Source organism: Phocoena phocoena, chromosome 19 (genome assembly GCF_963924675.1).
Source record: "Phocoena phocoena chromosome 19, mPhoPho1.1, whole genome shotgun sequence".
Taxonomy (NCBI): domain Eukaryota; kingdom Metazoa; phylum Chordata; class Mammalia; order Artiodactyla; family Phocoenidae; genus Phocoena; species Phocoena phocoena.
Genome location: NC_089237.1, coordinates 21477953 through 21495449, shown reverse-complemented (window position 1 = coordinate 21495449; position 17497 = coordinate 21477953). Strand labels below are relative to the sequence as shown.

The window sequence follows — 17497 nt, the reverse complement described above, 5'->3', positions numbered from 1 at the left end:
CTGCCCTGGCTTGCTTTCGCCGGGCTCCTGAACACAGGTGGAGGCATTTGGGAAGGGTGGAGGATTGGTGAGCTGCTAGTTCCCCGGACTCCCCCATTGGGAGAGTTCTCTGCCTCTGGCTGTCTGAACCACCCTCCTCTCAGCCCCCACAGGTGGCAGCAAGGTAGAGGGAAGCTGGGCTGGACACAAAAAAGGAGAAAAGGCCTTGCAGCCCTGGTGCCTCACTTCCTAGCTGAGAGCACGCCACGATCATCCCGTGACCATCCATTCATAATAGCTACGACTCATCGGAATGTGCCAGGCTCAGTCTTCGCAGGAGCCTTACCAAGCAGATGTGATCGCTCCTGTAAATTAGGAACCCCATGATCAGAGGCTCAGACAGGTCATACAGCTCACTCCCCTTTCTGCCAGAGCTGGAATTCAAATCTAAAGTTCTTCGTGCTCAGCTCTTCTGCCTGTTGTGTTTGCAAAAAGTACTTTTATTTACACTATCTCATTAATAGTGGTCCCTCCCCTTCCTGACCCTGGCCTGAGGAATGCTCTGGGCCTGGGCTCTTGAACCAGGAATCTGGGGTGGTGCAGCCACGGTCTGTGCCTTTAAGCCAGCCTCCCAGGTGGCCAACTGAGCTAGGCTGGTGACCTGGGCAGGGTGGGGCTAGGGTTGCCCCTGGAGGAGTGAGAAGCTGTAACCCTGGGTGACAGGAAGGGAGGGAGAGGTCTCATACTCCAACCCTGAGTCATAGGCAGCCCGGGTGCAGAGGGCAAGGTACCAGGCTGCAGGCACAGCGACCCGAAGTTCATGCATCCCCCTCACCCAGAGCTGTGAGCAGCCGCTTCCGCACCTCCATGGTGATTCCAGAGAGACAGGGCTGGCCCAAGCCTCACCCAACTGCAGGGGATCTTGCTTCTGTCCCATCAGCCTTTGTTTGCCTTTCTGTGGAGTTGGTTGCAGCTTTGGAGCTGCAGGCAAGGGAGAGTTGAGGGCGATGCTGGAGCCTAGGAGATGGGCTGAGAGGCTTCTAATAGGCACCAGAGGTCTGGTTTTTGGTGAAGAGGGAAACAGTGGACTTCTGGGGCAGCAGGGAGGATTCAAGTTGCATGCCTAGAGGTAACTTTGCTCCCTGAGTCCCAGGATGCTTCTCTGAAATCTTCTTACCTGTGGCCTCTAAGAAAGAGGGGACTCTTGAACTTCCCTGGTGGTCCAGTGATTAAGCCTCTGTGCTTCCAAGGCAGGGGGCGGTGGTTCGATCCCTGGTCAGGGAACTAAGATTCCCACATGCCGCATGGTGCGGCCAAAAAATACAAAAAAGATTTTTAAAAAAAAATTGAAAAGAAAGAGGGGACTCTTGCTCTGAGACAGGGCTCGTGGGGCAGGGGAAAGAGGCAGACAGAGGCTCATTGTGGGGTTGTATTGACTTATTTCCCTAGACCCAACTGAGACAGGGATGGGGTTTTTTCATTTGGGGTCCCCTCAGAGTTCCCAGCCCAGGCTTGTCCCAAAGGGGCTGTTGAACGACTTGTCATTTTCTGCCCCTGCTCCCCTCGCTTTCCTACCCCAAAAGGACACAATGGCAGGAGCTGCTGGATTTTCTTGAACCTTGGAGCCCTCCTCCAGAGAGGGGAGGGAAGTGATGAGAAGCAGCTAGTGTGCCAGGCTTGGAGCCTGTGTCATCTCCCAGCGCCTCTTTGGGACCAGGAGTTTTAGTTCCTCTTTACAGATGCAGAGACCGAGTTCCGTAGTTACCCTGAAGGTACTCAGTCCACTCTTGTTTTCATTCTTCTGTTCCTGGACCCCCGTAAGAGAACAGATGACCACTGCCTCAGCCTCTAACATGTGTAGCTGAGAGCAAGGCGGGTGGGGGTGAGGTGGGGAGGAGCTACCGATGGAAATGGGCACCGTTCCCTTGTACGGGGGCTCCCCTTCCTCCCAGTGGCAGCTGGCGGGTGTGTGTGTGTGTGTGTGTGTGTGTGTGTATGTGTGTGTCTTGTGGAACCCCCGGATTGGCTGTTGGCCCTGCACCCCAGCCTGGCCAGTATACTCTGCCCCCTTCCCAAGGGGCTTGGCTCCGGAGGGGGGGACCTGGCTGTCGGCTAGGGTGGAAGTGTCTGTGTCTCTCTCCTTCTCTCCCCGAAGTCAGTCGGGGGCAGCTTCGGAGGTCCCCAGGCCTAGGACAGTGCGGACTCCTGCCTGCGTGTGTGTGAAAGTGGGTCATGGTCTGGATTCCAGAGAATGTTTTTCCTGGCAGGCCCCTGCGGGGGTAGGGCCAGGCAGGGACACATGCAGCTAAGCAGGCAGAGGCCAGCAGACTGGGTGGTGACAGGGCTGGGGCACTCGCCAGTGCCTCCCAGGCATTGGGGGAGGGAGAGGGGCTTTCACTTCGCGGGCTGGCGGGGGCAGGGACTACCCCATTCTAGCTTTCCGGTGGGTTGTCTGTGCTGGGGTTTTGCACCGGGAGGAGTGTGGGCTGGACTCAGGGATAGGCCCCGGTTGGGGTGGAGGCCCAGCTTACACCAGCCATCCCTTGCTTCCTGATTTCCCGCTGACCTTCTTCCCAAAGAGCAGTTCTCCTGTCACTTCGTTTACTGTTCCACCACTGGAGAGTCCTTTGGGTCTCCTTGATGGGGAAAGTACCCTGTTAGAAAGTGATCATCCCCCAAATTACCCCATCGCCTCTGGTTGAAGTGGGCCAGGGTGAGGGAGGTAGTATGCCAACGTCTCAGCTTCCTTTTTTCTGTCCCCTTCTCCGAAGTGTCCTAGAAGCACCCCTTGGTTGGGAAACACATTTTGAAAAGCACCTCCTTGGGGGAATTTCCTGACAGGTGGCCAAGAACTGGGCGTGTGCCGGGCACCTTGAAAGTCTCCCTGTGCTCTTCCCTGGCTTCTGGCCTCTTTCTTTGAGGGGTCAGGAGTGTCTCCCTTGGCTACTGGGAAGTGGGGCAGGGACGGGCCAGCTGGGTCACCCCAGCAGCCCGGATTCTGGGGTCCTGGAAGCTGGACTCCTGGTGGGTGCTGATCCGGGGGCCTCGTCCTGGGCTGCCAGGGGCGGATTTCTCTCATTTGCTTGGGTTCACGTGAGCATCAGTGTTTCTCAGGATGGGCTCACCTCTGTTGCATCAGTTCCCCTGCCCTTATGGTCTTGGACTCTCTTCCCCTCCCTCAGCCACGCTGGATGGATCCTTGTTCTGTTCTGGGTCCCTGGGCTTCACTGGAGTCTTCCCTGTCACGCATTCTCACTCACACGCATTGTAGCTGTGGCTGGGCACGGCAGAGCCCCACCTGTACCCCAAGACACACCCACCTCCCGCCAAGCTGCCAAGCCCCGCCCAGCACCTGACACCCGAGTAAGTAGGGATGCCACGTGCTACGCTGAGGGCTCTGTAGGTGATTTCTCATTTAAACCTCAACAATCCCAAGAGAGATGGGTATTATGATTTCCATTCTACAGACGCAGAAATGGCTCAGAGTAGGTCCTGACCAAGGTCACACAGCTAGTCAGGGTGGGGCTTTGATGTCCACTATTGCGGGGGGGGGGGGGGGGGGTGGTCCACCTCCAAGCAGAGGAGGGCGGTGCCTCAGAGGAAGATCAGCTGAGGGATGGGGGAAGCGTGTGGGTGTGGTGGCTAGAGCCTGGGGCACCCACACCCAGTCTGGGCAGGGGTCGCTCAGGAAGCGGGGAGGCATTGGGGCTGGCGCATTGCCCAGGTCCAGGTGTGTCTGGAGGCCCAGGTGTGTCTGGAGGCCCTGGTGTGGGAGCTAGGAGGGACTGGGTGCATGGGGGCTGGGCCCTCCTCCTCTGTCAAGGCTGAGGAGCTGCCCCTCACGTTCAGCACCGGCTTCTTAGCAACCCTGGCGCAGCTTTGCATAAGCAATGAGGCTTCTCCCGCTTGGTCAGAGGGAGTGGTCTGGGGGAAGTGGCGCAGACCTTCTGGGGGCTGCTCGCCACTATTATAACTGGCTTCTTCCCCACTCAACCTTGTGTGTGCCCTTGTCCCCCTTCGGATAGCTCCAATGGGACAGGGGAGGGTGGTGTCATCAGCGGCCAGAGCCTGTGACCTGAGATGGCCCCAGCTCACCTGGGGTGTGGGTGTGTTCCAGTCCGCGGATGGAGTGCTCCTTCCTGGGGCCTGAGCCCCTTTCCTGAATCCTGGTGTCTGACGGATGTCCTCCCTCTGCCTCTGTCCCCAGTTCTGGCATAAAGCATGCTTCCACTGCGAGACCTGCAAGATGACACTCAACATGAAGAACTACAAGGGCTATGAGAAGAAGCCCTACTGCAACGCGTGAGTCCTGCCTTGGGCGGGGGCTGGGCGGGCATTGGGCTCCCTCCTAGTGCTTCCTTGACATGGCCCAGCATTTCCACACTCTGCTCCATATGTTTTAACCATGTTGAGTCCTCCTCACCACAGCTGGATGAAGTTAGGGCTGTTAATATGCCCATTTTACAGCGAAGGAAACTGTAGCTTCAGGAAGGGACGGGGCTTTCCCAAGATGAATGACTAGTGACAGGCCAGTTCAAACCCCGTAGAGCAAGCTTGTTCCTTCCACCGCACTCTGCTGTGAGAGAGGGATCCAGCATGGTCTTTCAAGAAAAAGTCCTGTTTCTGCCCAGTTGTGTTCTCCACTTTGCCTTCCACATTTCTTTCCCCATGACAGCACCTGACTGTTTCCTCTCCCCTGCCCCCTACCAGCCGGTCTGGGCACTAGGCCTGGGGGTTCCTGGCCACGGCCCTTCCCAGTAGTCATTTCTTGAGAAGTTGGGGCAGCATGAAGGGAGCGGCCTGGCCCCAGGCAGATCTATTCCCTGCCTGGTGGGAGCTGGAGACATTCATGTCTTTTCCAGTGGAGTTTGCTCTGGTCTACTGTGGGGAGGTGGGTACAGGTGGGGTCGCCCATTCCAGGGGGATACCCCCATCCCATCCCATGCAGTTTCAGGTTGATTGCATTCAGCTCAGGGCACACGTAGGACCTCACAGCCACGCTACTAGGTGGGACTTCAGAAGGTCAAGTCACTGCAAGTAGGCGGCAAGATCAGTGTTCAGAAAGATTCAGGATCTGACTTGAGTCCTTTTTCTTTTTAAATTCTCAGTCAGGAGGTTTTCTGCAGCTGAAGTTCACCTGGGAGGGGAACTTTGGGACCTGTCTAAAAGGAGTTGGGGCTTTAAACCCCTGTGAAAGGCTGTCTTCCCCCTTACTGCCCTCCCCTCCCCTGCACATACCACAGCCTCATCTCCTTGGGGCTGGAGCGTTCACCAGGCGCTTACTGCCTGCCCTGCCGGCTGCTAGATGCCAACCTGTACCAGGTGCTGGGAAAACAGATTTTCTGATAAAATCTCAAGCCCAAGAAGCACCATGAATCATCACCTCCCTTCTGGGAGGGATTGGGACACTGGGAAGACTGCCTGGGGTAGAGGGAGGGTCACAGCTCTGTCCTGGCTCCTCCTTCAGCTGCCCCTTCTCCTCTATTAGCTTCCACTGGTCTCCTTCCCCCTACCGACCCCTCCCACCCCCCCCAAGGGAAATGGGACATTCTTCAAATTCTTAAAGGCTCACACAAGCCCTGATTCTCTGCAACTTCCTCCCTCTGTTGGGGAGTAGGGTGGGGTTCAGCAAAGCCAGAGGCTGGGGCAGTTAACCCCTTGATTGCTGGCCCACTTCAGGCTAGATTCTGGGCACCTAGGCTCCTTTGGGGGCAGCTTCTGCGCCTCGGCCCCTCCAGGCAGAAGTCTGGCTGAGCCCGGAGCCCATTGGATGGCAGGGACTAAGCCTTCTTCATGTCTCTTCCTAAGACTCCGGTAGCCTAGAATGCAGCAAGCACTGGGAGTCGGAAGAAAGAAATTGGAGGCTTGTCCTTGTTTTCTCTGCCTGTTCTCAGTCTAGTGCCAAAGTCCCAGCTTACTTTTCTCACCCTCTTCTAGGGAGGCTGCAGCAAGTGGGGGTGGGTAGCTCCTGCAGGGGTTGGGGGGGCTCCAGGGAAGGCAGAAAATGAAACACCCCTCCTGGGATGCTGCTTCCAACCTGCCGAGGGTGAGATTCCCCCGTCTCTCTCCTGGCCTCCAGCCAGAGAAGCAGGTTGACCCCTCTCCGTTCCCTGAGCCTTTACAGTCCTTATTCTTCCACGCCTAGCTGACCTTTGGCCCAGCTGGGATGTTACCTGGGAAGGACTCTGGTTGAGGGGCCAAACACTTGGGGGATTTGTGGTCCAGCTGTGTTTCACTCGCGCTGTGGTAGCACCTGGCCCGAGGCAGCCACACTCCCTCAGCTGGCGTCTGCTGAGCTGCAGGTCCTTGCCAGCGAGCCAGACGTGGGGATTCCGGGATAACCCAGAGGCAGGCCCGGCTTGCTTGGGGCACCCTCCGGACCTGTCCGGGTCTCAGTTTTCCCGTGGTTAAAAATTCCTACCCAGGGATGCTGGAGGCTAGACCAAAAAGTTTTGTGCACCTGCGATGTGCCAGGCACGGGAGTTGAGTGTTCACTCTCATCCCTTCCTGTTTTCTTCCTGCCTTTGGCTCCATCCCCCAGTGACATTCCAGTTCCTGAATCCTGAAGTTTCCAGGATAAGGCCAGCCTGGCCTTCCTTTGGGAAGCTCAGGCCTGGCTTTTCAGCACGTCCCCGCTCAGGACCCAGAGGGACAGGTGATCGCTCCCGGCCCCCGGCCCCCGGCCCTTTGCCAGGGAGTTGAGCCCACCCAGGGAGGGAGTGTGCAGGTTTGGTGTGCAGGGGGGCCTCTACGTTCTGCCGATCTCTGGTTAGTCCCTGAGCCAGAGTCTTGCAGGAAGGGTGGGCAAGAGAAAGAAGAAAGCTGTCTGTCTCTCTCCAGTGGCTTCTCAAGATTGAGATTTAAGTTCTGGAAAGTGACTGAAAGCAGCAAAAAAGGCCTCTTGTATTTCTCTCTTTGCACCAGACTTATCTGGGGTGAGGCCGGGGAGAGAACATAGGCCAGAGCCCACAGCCGGCCTTCTGGGTGGTAGTGGACCCCCAAGGACGTACATTTACACACATGCCTGTGCATATCCAGACACACACGCTACCGCCAGCTGTGGGGCCAGGGAGAAACGCCAGGGTGTCGGACTTGTATAGGCTGTGTTTGTGTTCACACTTCCCAGGCCATAGGCGCTCAGCCTTGCTATGACAAGGTAGAGGGGAGCGTGCCTGCTTTTGCATAATAGCCAGTGGGGGAAGAGCCCACTGTTAATCAAATTCTCCCTTGAAGCTTCTGAGTAGGTGGGGTGAGCCTATTCCAGTTGTTATAGGAATATTTATGCCCTCGATGATCTGTTTTGTAAACTATTCTTTCTGAAAGTGGGGCAGATGGGTCCACGAACAAACCTGGTCCTTTGTCTCCACGCAAACAGTTGAGGAGCCTGGACGACAGGGGGGTGGGGGTGGGGGTCAGGGGGACACGTGCCTGTTCCTTTCTCCTCGGGGGCCATGAGTCTGTAGAGGCTGCAGACCTGAGGCAGAGTTGCAGGCCAGGGGAACCAGCTTTTGGGGTATCAAGTAGTGGGTGGACATGGGCTGGGGAAGAAAGTGGGGGATGCTCAACTGTACCTTTCCCCTCCTCACTGACTGCAGTGGTAGGGGTCTGTCCTTCAGTTGCCTTGAGCTGTGGGCTGAGGGGCTGAGGAGGGTGGAGGTGTCCCTGGTTCTGGGGAACAAGGGACTGTGGTCCTACTCCTTCCCCAGGCCTCAGAGAGTGGAGTGGGGCCTGTGCTGGTGGGGCTTGAAGTATCTCTGGGTTCTAGCAAACTGTCTTGAATCCCAGCTGCTCTTAGGGGATGGGGCAGCAGTGGGCAAATCCAGGACTGGGGCTTTCCCACCTCCACAGAGTTCTCTGCCTCTGACTGGGAAAAATGGGATCAGATGTCTTGGGGAGCTGGGGGTAGCACCAGGAGAGGGCGTGGGATGGGTGTGTGTGCTGTGTTTGGGAGCGGGGAGTCCAAAGGGGTATCCACAGTGAGCAGTGTGGCCTCTAGGCAGCCCCTACCTCTCTCTCACCCCCAAATCCTTATACTCAGATGTCAGGGCCTCAAGGAACCTCAGGGATCACTTTGCTTCCTAACAGCCCATTTTATAGATGAGGAAACTGAGGCGCAGTGTTTCCATGCCTTTCCTGACTTGGCAGAATCATTTCTGTGTGTGTATTGCCATTTTTCATTTTGTCTACAACCACTGAGGGCTGGTAAGTTCTTCTTCATGTCTAGCCTTGATCTTTTTGGCTGCTCATTTTTTTCCCTCTGGTCAAACAATGCCTCCTTGTTGCTTCCTATCCCCACCGTTTCAGCCCCTTTGGCCTGGGGAACTGGTGAGAAACTGGGTGAGAAGGGAGCCCTCCCTGCCCGCCTGCCCGTGGGCAGTGTTCCCAGCAGGGGAATCAGCAGCTCCTTCCAGAGGCAGGATGTAGGGGCTGTGGGTTTTTTTCCTCCCCCTTTTGGTGAAACCAAAGGCTCCTTGTTGCTTTTGTTGATGTATTTTTGTTCCTCCTTGAACAAAAAGCTGTGGTTTTTGAAGGGATCCAAGGCTGGAAGAGGCGAGATTGCCTGTAGAAAGGGGGAGCTGGGCTTCCAGGATATCTGGTCTGTTCTTGTTCTGCCTCTGGAACACAGCTGATGGCGGGACTGGGAGTGGGGCTTCCTACAAGTGATCTCTGTCCCCAGTAAGCCCATAGCAGGAGCCCTGCAGCTTCTCAGCATTCTCCCTGTCCTCATTGCCCCTCCAAGCAGGAAGGTGACTCAGAGGTCCTCTGGGGCAAGCCCCCCTTCTCCTGCATTCCCGCAGGTCATGTCTGGACTCTTGAGACACCTGCGTTAGAAATGTCTTAAGGAGTAGGTGGCTTCTGACTGGGGGTGGCTGAGAGACCCCAGAGGGTTCTCTCATAATAGCTAAGCTTGGAAACTGGTTGGGTTTAGAAGAGGAAGTTCTCTACCGACCCAACCAAGCATATCTTTCCGCAGAGCTGGGAGTGGGCAGGCGGTCACCTGGTGCGGGAGAGATGTCAGCCTGCGCTTAGCTGGCTGGGCAGGTGTGGTATAGGGGAGAGTGCATTGGGCCAGATCTCTGTCCTTGACACTGAGCCTCAGTTTCTTTATCTGTAAAATGGGCACAGTGATAACGCCTGCCTTTTTTAGCCCAAAGCCTTGTGGCAGGTTTCAGGAGAGAATGTGCATAGGATACAGTGTATCCAGAAATCACTTTATGTGACTCTCAGTTTTCCTAGAGGCCTGGGCTGCTGCCAGCAGCTGCCTGATTGTCCTGTCCCCCAGACTTCCTGTCCTAGTGGGCTCTCTCCATGCCTCTCTCTTTCCCAGAGCAGCTGATACTGCCATCGAGGGTGGGGAGGGGCATCGGCAGAGGGCCCACTGCTTGGAATGATTAACAAGGGGCCGGGTGCAGGCTGGCCCACAGAAGGGACAAAGAAGAGCTGTGCTCTGGACACGGCTCCAGCCCAGGGTTGGGACACCCAGTTCTCCCCACCCTGGTCCCTCGTTTCCCTCACCATGGCCCAGTCTGTTGGTGGGGCTGGGGTTCCAGTGGGGTCACTAGCTGGGGACGGGAGACCCCTCTTCTGCCTTTGCGCCTGCACTGGGATAGGCATATATCCATTCATCTCAACTGGGATCTGAGGGTAATGGGTTGCGGGGGCACTTCAACCTGAGGATAGAGAGGGAGGGAAAAGGTAGAATTCCCAGCAGTTGTTTCTGGAAGGAGGTCAAATCGATTGTAGCCCTCTTGGAAGGCAGTCATGTGGATGGGGGAGGGGCACAGCACTGGCGTTCTGGCATATCCTCCCTTCTAAAAACAAACCCGTGGCACCTGTCTTCCTCAACTAAATTGTCTACAAGGATCCTGCACACACAGCCTCCTAGTTTTGCCTTCGTGGGTTCCTCTGCAGTTGAGGACCCTGGCTGTCTGTGTCTCTTCCCCCACCCCCATAGACTCTCTCTGCCTGCTCTCACAGCTCTCCTGCCTTGAGCCGAGGATGAGGTTGCCATGGGAACCCGAAGCGCAGTGAGCAGGGGACGGGAAAGGCAGAGTTGTCTCGCCAGGGCTGGGGGCTGTGGGTAGGGGACAGGGTTGACCCAGCAGGAGGAATATAGCCTGTGCTCATGGCTGCCTGCCTTTTTTGGCCTGGGGTTGGGGGTTAGGAGGCAAGGGTAAGAGACTGGAGGCTTCAGAGCCCCTCTTTAATCTGTCTAATCTGATGCAGGCTTAAAATCCCCCTCCTCCTCCCACCAGATTAAGCTGAGTCGATGACATCTAGGCTGGTCCCCCCCTTCCCTTCTGATGGAATTAGTGTTCTGGCTGTGGGGGGCTGAGATCTGGGGGTCATGATGGCTCCAAAGAGAGGATGAAAGACCCGCCAGCCCCATCCAGAGGCGCCCACTGCATGTTGGGGGGGTCTCCTGAGACCCTTCTGGTGGCGTGTAGGAGGTATGTGAACGTGGACCTGCTGGCGTCAGTGTCTCGGAGAAGTGCGTTGCTGCAGAGGGCTCGTCTAGATATTCATCGTGTGTGAGGAATAACGCAGAGTGCACGGGGTTGCGTCTGGCTGACCTTGGGCCACGGGACCTGGCATTCCGTTTTAACCCTGTACATTCAGGCAAATGGGAAACCACGGGTTTGCAGACTGGCTCCTGTGCATATGTGATTCCGAGCCTGCCAGACACCCTTCCCCACCAAGTGCTAACCAGAGCCACCATCTCAGAACTGACCCTTCAGGCTCTGGGTCAGAGCTGCCCTGAAGGTCTTCTCCATCCCCCTGCTTCAGGACCTAACCTCCCTCCTGTGCTCATGAGCCCCTACTAACAGACGCTCTCCTCACCACACTGCCCACCCCTTGACACCTTCATAATGGCTCTGATTCGGTGGGAGGGTCATCTCCAAAGCCCTCCCTCCTAGGACCTCAGGGCCCGCCAGTTCTGCTAGAGATCTTACTTAGATCCCTCCTGCTGTTCTCTTTCTAGTCTCCAGGAATAGACTGCCAGTTGATCCTCCCTTTTCCTGGAACTGCTCAGGGATTTTGAATGGCGCACCTCAGCTATAGGTGGCCCTGGCTTTGCAGAGCTGGGTCAAGCCTGGGACTGGATCCACAGCCTTAGCACCACGTTCATCTATGGGACATTTCTGTTGACGGCTGCAGGCACCTGTATTTGCTTTTTTTTTTTTTTTTTTTTTTTTTTTTTTTTTTGCGGTATGCGGGCCTCTCACCGCCATGGCCTCTCCCGCCGTGGAGCACAGGCTCCAGACGCGCAGGCCTAGCGGCCACGGCTCACGGGCCCAGCCGCTCCACGGCACGTGGGATCTTCCCGGACCGGGGCACAAATCCGCGTCCCCTGCATCGGCAGGCGGACTCCCAACCACTGCGCCACCAGGGAAGCCCTGTATTTGCTTTTTAGTCTCTTGCCTTGCTCTTCCCTCTGCTCGGGGAGCCTTGGGCCTGGACTGATCTGGGAGGCAGGACTCAGGTGGGGCAGTGCAGGCTACGAGTTGGGACACAGCTAGAATCACCTTTTGTGCTTCTAGGTCCAAGATAATGAAGTTAGCTCAGAGGGAAAAACGATTTGCCAATCACCCTGTGAGACAGTGGCAGGGCCAGCACCCAGCACTGTGCTCCTTCTAGCCACCCCCCACCCTCCCCCCCACCATTTAGTTGAGTTCTCCAGCCCCCGAGTCCTGCTTTGACACAGGGAAGTCTGTGTGTGATTACCAGTAGCTCTCGCTCAGAATGGGCCGGGCAGCTGGAGAACATGCCAGGCTTGGTGAAACACACAGAGGTGGAGGGCTGCTGGTGTCCAGTTCCGGGGCACATCAGCCAACCTGGCTGGCTGGAAGATGGCGATCCAGCTCTTACCTGGGGACAGGCTGTGAGTCTGGCATCGGCTAGTGATCATGGTTGTGGTGGGGTGTGGCCAGCCAGAGCTAAGAATGGCTGGCTTCTGCTCAGAGAAGCCACCTATCAGTCCCCGAAGTCACTGGGGCCTATGTAGACCCCCAGCCCTTTCACACACCAGCATCTACACACAGACCACAGTGACTCAGGGCTGCCTCTCCTCTAGCTGGTTTGCTGGGGGCCTTTGTGATGACTCAGGGGAATGGAGGAAACCCGAGTTTTAGTCCTGGCTCAGCTTCAACACCTGGTAGGACATTCGTTTATTCAACAAATATTTATTGAACACCAGGTATTATTTGGGGAGCTTGGAATAAACCAATGAAGGAAAGACCAAGAATCCCCTCACCTCATAGAGACCCAGTGGAGAGAGAAGACAGTAAACCGATGTGATAAATAATTATGAAGTCAGCTAAGTGCCTGGCGCCAGCACACGACTTCCTCCTCTGGGAGAAAGGAGGGGGGTAACCGGATGGTCCTGGAGGTCCCCGCAGGCTTGGCTCTGAGGGCTGAACTGGTTCCTGCTACCTCCAAGGCAGCCCTCTTTCTGGGGGACAGGACCGTGGTCTGTCCTGTGTCTGGAGATTAGAGGGTTTGGTTCAGGGTGTTGGGTCCTGGGAGACCGTTTGGGTACAAATCTGGATGCCTCCAGTTACTGGCCGTGTGCCTTAGCCACATTGTTTAACCTTACCAAGCCGCTGTTCTCCAGTCTGTCAAAGAGGGATAATAGGGCGGTTTTAAGAAGTTGATGAACTAAGGCATGGACACCCTTAGCACAGGGAAACATCAGCTGTTGTTACAGTGTTCTTATCTGTCACCCGTGGTGACCTCTTCTCGGCCTCAAGCTGATCTCTCATCTACCCTCCGATTATGTTGGACCTTGTTAGCTGTTTGAAACACCACTCTGGATGTGTGTGTTTTTTCTGTCTCACTGCCTTTTCCTGGAAGCCCCCCTGGATGTGTATCCCTTTCCCCTTTACTTCTGCCTCTGTATCCCTCCTGCCCTTCCTTGCTACATTGGTCTCCACTTCTGGTCTCAGCTGAAAACTTTGTCCTAACCTCATGAGCATCTTCTTCCCAGCCTGGCTAGGCCCTCCTGGGTGCCTGGCCCCCTTGACCTTCTTGTGCAATAGACATGGATTACTTGGGTGATCTGAAACCCTTAGAGAGTGTCCCCATGTCCTCCATTTGGAGTTCTTCGTGGCCAGCCAGCCACTCAGGCCTGATGTGTCTTCCCAGTTCAGCCCAGGCTGAGTCTGAGAAACGCTTGCCTCCCCTTGGCCATGGGCAATGGGCATTGTGGTTCTGATGCTGGGACAGGGGCAGGGGCTGCCCAAGGATAAGAGAATGGAAGCCCAGAGGTTCCCACCCCTTCCCCCAGAATGACCCCCCCCTTTTTTTTCTGTCCTGCAGACACTACCCCAAGCAGTCCTTCACCATGGTGGCTGACACCCCGGAAAACCTCCGCCTCAAGCAACAGAGTGAGCTCCAGAGTCAGGTGAGGGGGCGGGGCCTGCCCCTTGGGGGCGGGGCAACACCTGGATTTGGCAAGGGCTCCTTCCTTCTGTGGTTACTCAGCAAGGCCAAGGCGCTGAAATCCTAGCAGTTACCAATCTCCCTGCCCCCACCCCACCCCCAGTTACTTCACATTTCCTGACTTGATCAGAGAAGTGGGCGAGAGCGTACCCCACTTCCTACCTAAAATGGGTGGGAGGGGTGTGGGCGTCGGATTTTTTCTGCTTCAGGAATTTTGTGGGGGACCCCTAGAGCCCACCTCCTCCAGGAAGCTGGTCCCCTCCCCCTCCTCTCCACTCACACCCACCCTCAGAGGGCAGGCTGCGAAGGGGGCCTGTCCTGCCTGTGTCTCCTTGGGCCTGATTTTCCTGAGCGCCTGCTGGGTGGGGAGCCACCCTGCGTGTCACCGCAGTAGGGGAGGAGACGGGCTTCCTGCGCCGGGGAGAACCCGATCTTCAGGGGACACTGAGGAATAAGCAAAAGGTCCAGAACCTTTAGGCCAGAACGACTAACCCTGCCTGGGGGTCTGGGAGGGCTTCTGGGACAAACCTGGCCTGGACTGTGGGGTGGAGTAGGGCAGAGCAGGGCTTCATCAGAGACCCCTTGGGGAACGTAACCAAGTGGGCAGGGTGCCCAGGGCCAGGAAAATGTCTTGCAGGATCCACCAGGGCCTCAGAGGGGGATCTCTCCTGATCCCTCCAGAGTGGGGCTCCTGCTGCCAGATCTCGATGTGACTTCTGTGGTCACGTGAAGGAGAATCAGCCCTGGGCCATCTACATGCATTCTCTCGTTGAATCTTCCGAGCAATCCTGCGAGGAAGGTGCTGTTTTCCCATTGTACAGATGAGGAAACTGAGGCTCAGAGACAGTAAGGGACTTGCTAAGATCATATATGTAGCAATAGAGGTAATAAATGTATTAATAGTTAATGTATGGAGTGCTCAGTGCTCTGGGCGTATTAACGTTCAATCCTCACAACAGCCCTGTGCAGGTGGCAGGATCGGTCTCAACTTTATGGAAGAGGTTCAGGCCTCCCGTGTGTCCCACAGTGATGGGGAGCAAGTAGGGGAAGCTGATGTCAGCAGCAGCTCACATCTGCCAGCCCAGACCCTGCCCCCGCTACGGTGTGAAAGCCACAGTCACTGGGGGAGCCGGTGTGGATACCAGAACCTTGCCAACCGAGGAGGGCTGAGTAGCCCAGCTGGCAGGAAGTAGGCTTGAGACAGCGCTGGGGCCTGGGCCCGATCTGCACAGGGAAGACCCTAGCCAGGCCCTGACCACCGCCCTGGACTCCCCATCCTGTCTGGAGCCTACTGGGGCCAGAGGTGGAAGGGGTTACGTGGGGCAGGCAGACCAGAGCACCATCCATGGGGTGACCTGTAGTCACCCCACAGCTTGAGAGGAGTGTGGGAGTGTGTGTACACACTCAGGCAGAAGCAAGGGACACACACACACACACACACACACACACACACACACACACACACACACACACACACACCCCCCTCTACCCTCAGAAGGAGAAATTCAAACCCTGTTAATTCTCTCAGCCTTTTTTGGTCCCACAAAAGCTGGGCTGCAGCTCTTTTTGCCCCTGGAACTTGATCCCTGAGGGGCAGGGTCTGTAGGAGGAAGCAACCCCTGCCCAGGGTCTGAAGGCTCTTCTGACCTGTACCTGTCCCCCCTGTCCCCCAGGGGCCTGGCCCCACTGCTCGCCTCCTGGGTCCTGGGCTCCTGGCTCTGGGGCCGACTGGTGAAATCATGAGAAAGGCAGTCACTCTTCGTAGCTTCTCACTGCGTCCTTCATAGGACCTCATTTAATCCTCACAACCACCTGATGACGAGGAACTCTTGTCTCTGTGGTGCAGATGGGGACACAGGTGAGAGAGGCCATGCCCCTTGCCAGAGCCCCGTGACAGAGGCAGAAGTCAAGCCCCTCTGCAGCCTGCTGTGGCACCTGTGCGCTAACGCCCAGGATGCTCCAGTCACCAGTGGGGACGGGGGGGCCTTTTAGAATGCAGAGTCCTAGGCCCCGCCCAAGGGGTTTCTGTTTGGCAGTTCTGGACGGGTCCAGGAATCTGCATTTTGGCGGCCCTGGTGATTCTGATGAGGGCTTTTGGTCCCACAGACATGCTCTGAGAGGCTGAGCCAGGCTGTGGGGTAGGGAGGGAACTAAGGAGCTGCTGTGAGGGGTGTGAGTTAGGGCTTTGCATTGAGGCCACTGCTGTAATCTGCAGTTGGGCTCCTGGGGTCTGGGGCTGGGATAGGCGGAGGGTAGAGACCCCGGTCCTGCCCTCTTTGCAAGCCTGGTTCTGTCTCCTACCTCCCCCCAGCTGTGTGGTCTGAGTCTGGCCCCTTGCCTCTCAGAGTTGTTTTTTTTTTCCTGCCCGGTAAAATAGGGACAGCAAACCCAGTTACCTAGAGGTTGGGGGCTGGGCCCGATGCTCTGAGGCTTGAAGGGCTGAGCAGGCCTGGCTGGGGGCGGTGATGGGTTCTGGTTCCTTTGGCCACTGTGGAGGCAGGGCCGGCTGGCGTGGCCTGTGGCTGACGGGAAGGGAAATGGGAGCCTCTTCTACCTCGTCTGCCCCACCTCACCCGTGTGTCAGCTGATCTCTTTCCAGGCCCCTTCCTGGGCCTGCGTTGGTGTGTCTCTTCTCAGTCTCTGGGAAGTTGCCCATGCTATTTCAACTTTGTTTTCCTGTCTCTAGATTGGTTCCCAAAGTGGCGCTTTGGGTGTCTGGAACACCTGGAGCTTCCCCTGTGGGGGCAGCAGCCACAGAGCTGACCAGAAATGACCTTCTGGGTGGTCCTGCCCAGGCCTGGCTGAGGCAGGGCACTGGTGGCCGGGCCTGGTAGCTCTCCCACTGCCAGCCCTGCGCTGAGAGGCAGCAGCCTTGGGGTGGGGCTGAGCTGGGGCGGTGTGGGCCCCTGAGCCTAGGCAGAAGTGCAAGAAAAAGGTCTCTTTCATTTTTCCCTCATCATCCACGGTGCTGCGCGTGGGATATGCCACAGGGCACATGCCGCAGGGCACGGGAGAGTGTAGCAGAGCCTCGTGCTCTGCCCTGCTCTTGGCAGGGTTCCCACTCTCTTATCTTGAATCTTGTGACCAGCAAGGCAGGCAGCATACCTGTGTCACTCTTACTGGAGCTGGCTGAGGGTCAAATGCTGGATCTGCCATCGCTAGCTGTGTGCCCTTGGGCAAGTTATTTAACCTCTCTGAGCCTTAGTGCCTTCATCTGTAAAGTGTGGATTACCTCTCTCCCAAGGTTATTGTGAGGATATTAGTGTATATTAGGCATTTAAAACAGTTCCTGGCATATAGTCAGCACTCAATAAATGTTCGCTGTTACTATTCTCCTGGAAAGGAGAGGAGATGGAACTTGAGTATGATAAAGCTGAGGAATTCTAGACCTTCTGATGATTGCTTCCAGAACTGACATTCCAGAACTGGGAACATTTTGGGTTTTTTTTCCATTTATGTTAGGAACTCATCACAATGCCTCTTTTTTTTTATGTTGTGTATTTTATTTCTTTATTATCTTTTCTGGCTGCGTTGGGTCTTTGTTGCTGTGTGCGGGCTTTCTCTAGTTGTGGCGGGCAGGGGCTACTCTTCGTTGCAGTGCGCGGGCTTCTCACTGCGATGGCTTCTCTTGTTGAGGAGCATGGGCCCTAGTGCGCGCGGGCTTCAGTAGTTGTGGCTTGTGGGCTCAGTAGTTGTGGCGCACGGGCTTAGTTGTTCCGCGGCGTGTGGAATCTTCCCAGACCAGGGACTGAACCTGTGTCCCCTGAGCTGACAGGTGGATTCTCAACCACTGCACCACCAGGGAAGTTCCTGTGTGTGTCTAATTTTAAAACGATTTCTTTTTTGTTAGAAGGGGGTGGGTTACACAGTATGTGGGTCCATCTCATAGTAGGCACATAATAAGTGGAAATTGTTGGTATGTTTTTTTCAATAAAAGTTTTTAACGTTGTGATCTTTTCTCTTATGTTGGGTCAGCAGGGCAGTTTTTTTTTTTTTTAACATCTTTAATGGAGTATAATTGCTTTACAATGGTGTGTTAGTTTCTGCTTTATTTTTCAAATTATGCTGCCTGTTT

At 56.0% G+C, this 17497-nt stretch overlaps 1 protein-coding gene across 1 annotated transcript in view; it reads left to right on the top strand.

Moving 5' to 3' along the window:
- The window catches only part of LASP1 (LIM and SH3 protein 1), a 36949-nt gene that overhangs the window by 2924 nt on the left and 16528 nt on the right, over nucleotides 1-17497 (top strand). The window contains exons 2-3 of the mRNA XM_065896852.1: nucleotides 4187-4281; nucleotides 13300-13384. Of these exons, the coding sequence (XP_065752924.1) occupies nucleotides 4187-4281; nucleotides 13300-13384 (180 nt within the window). The remainder of the gene's footprint in view (nucleotides 1-4186; nucleotides 4282-13299; nucleotides 13385-17497) is intronic.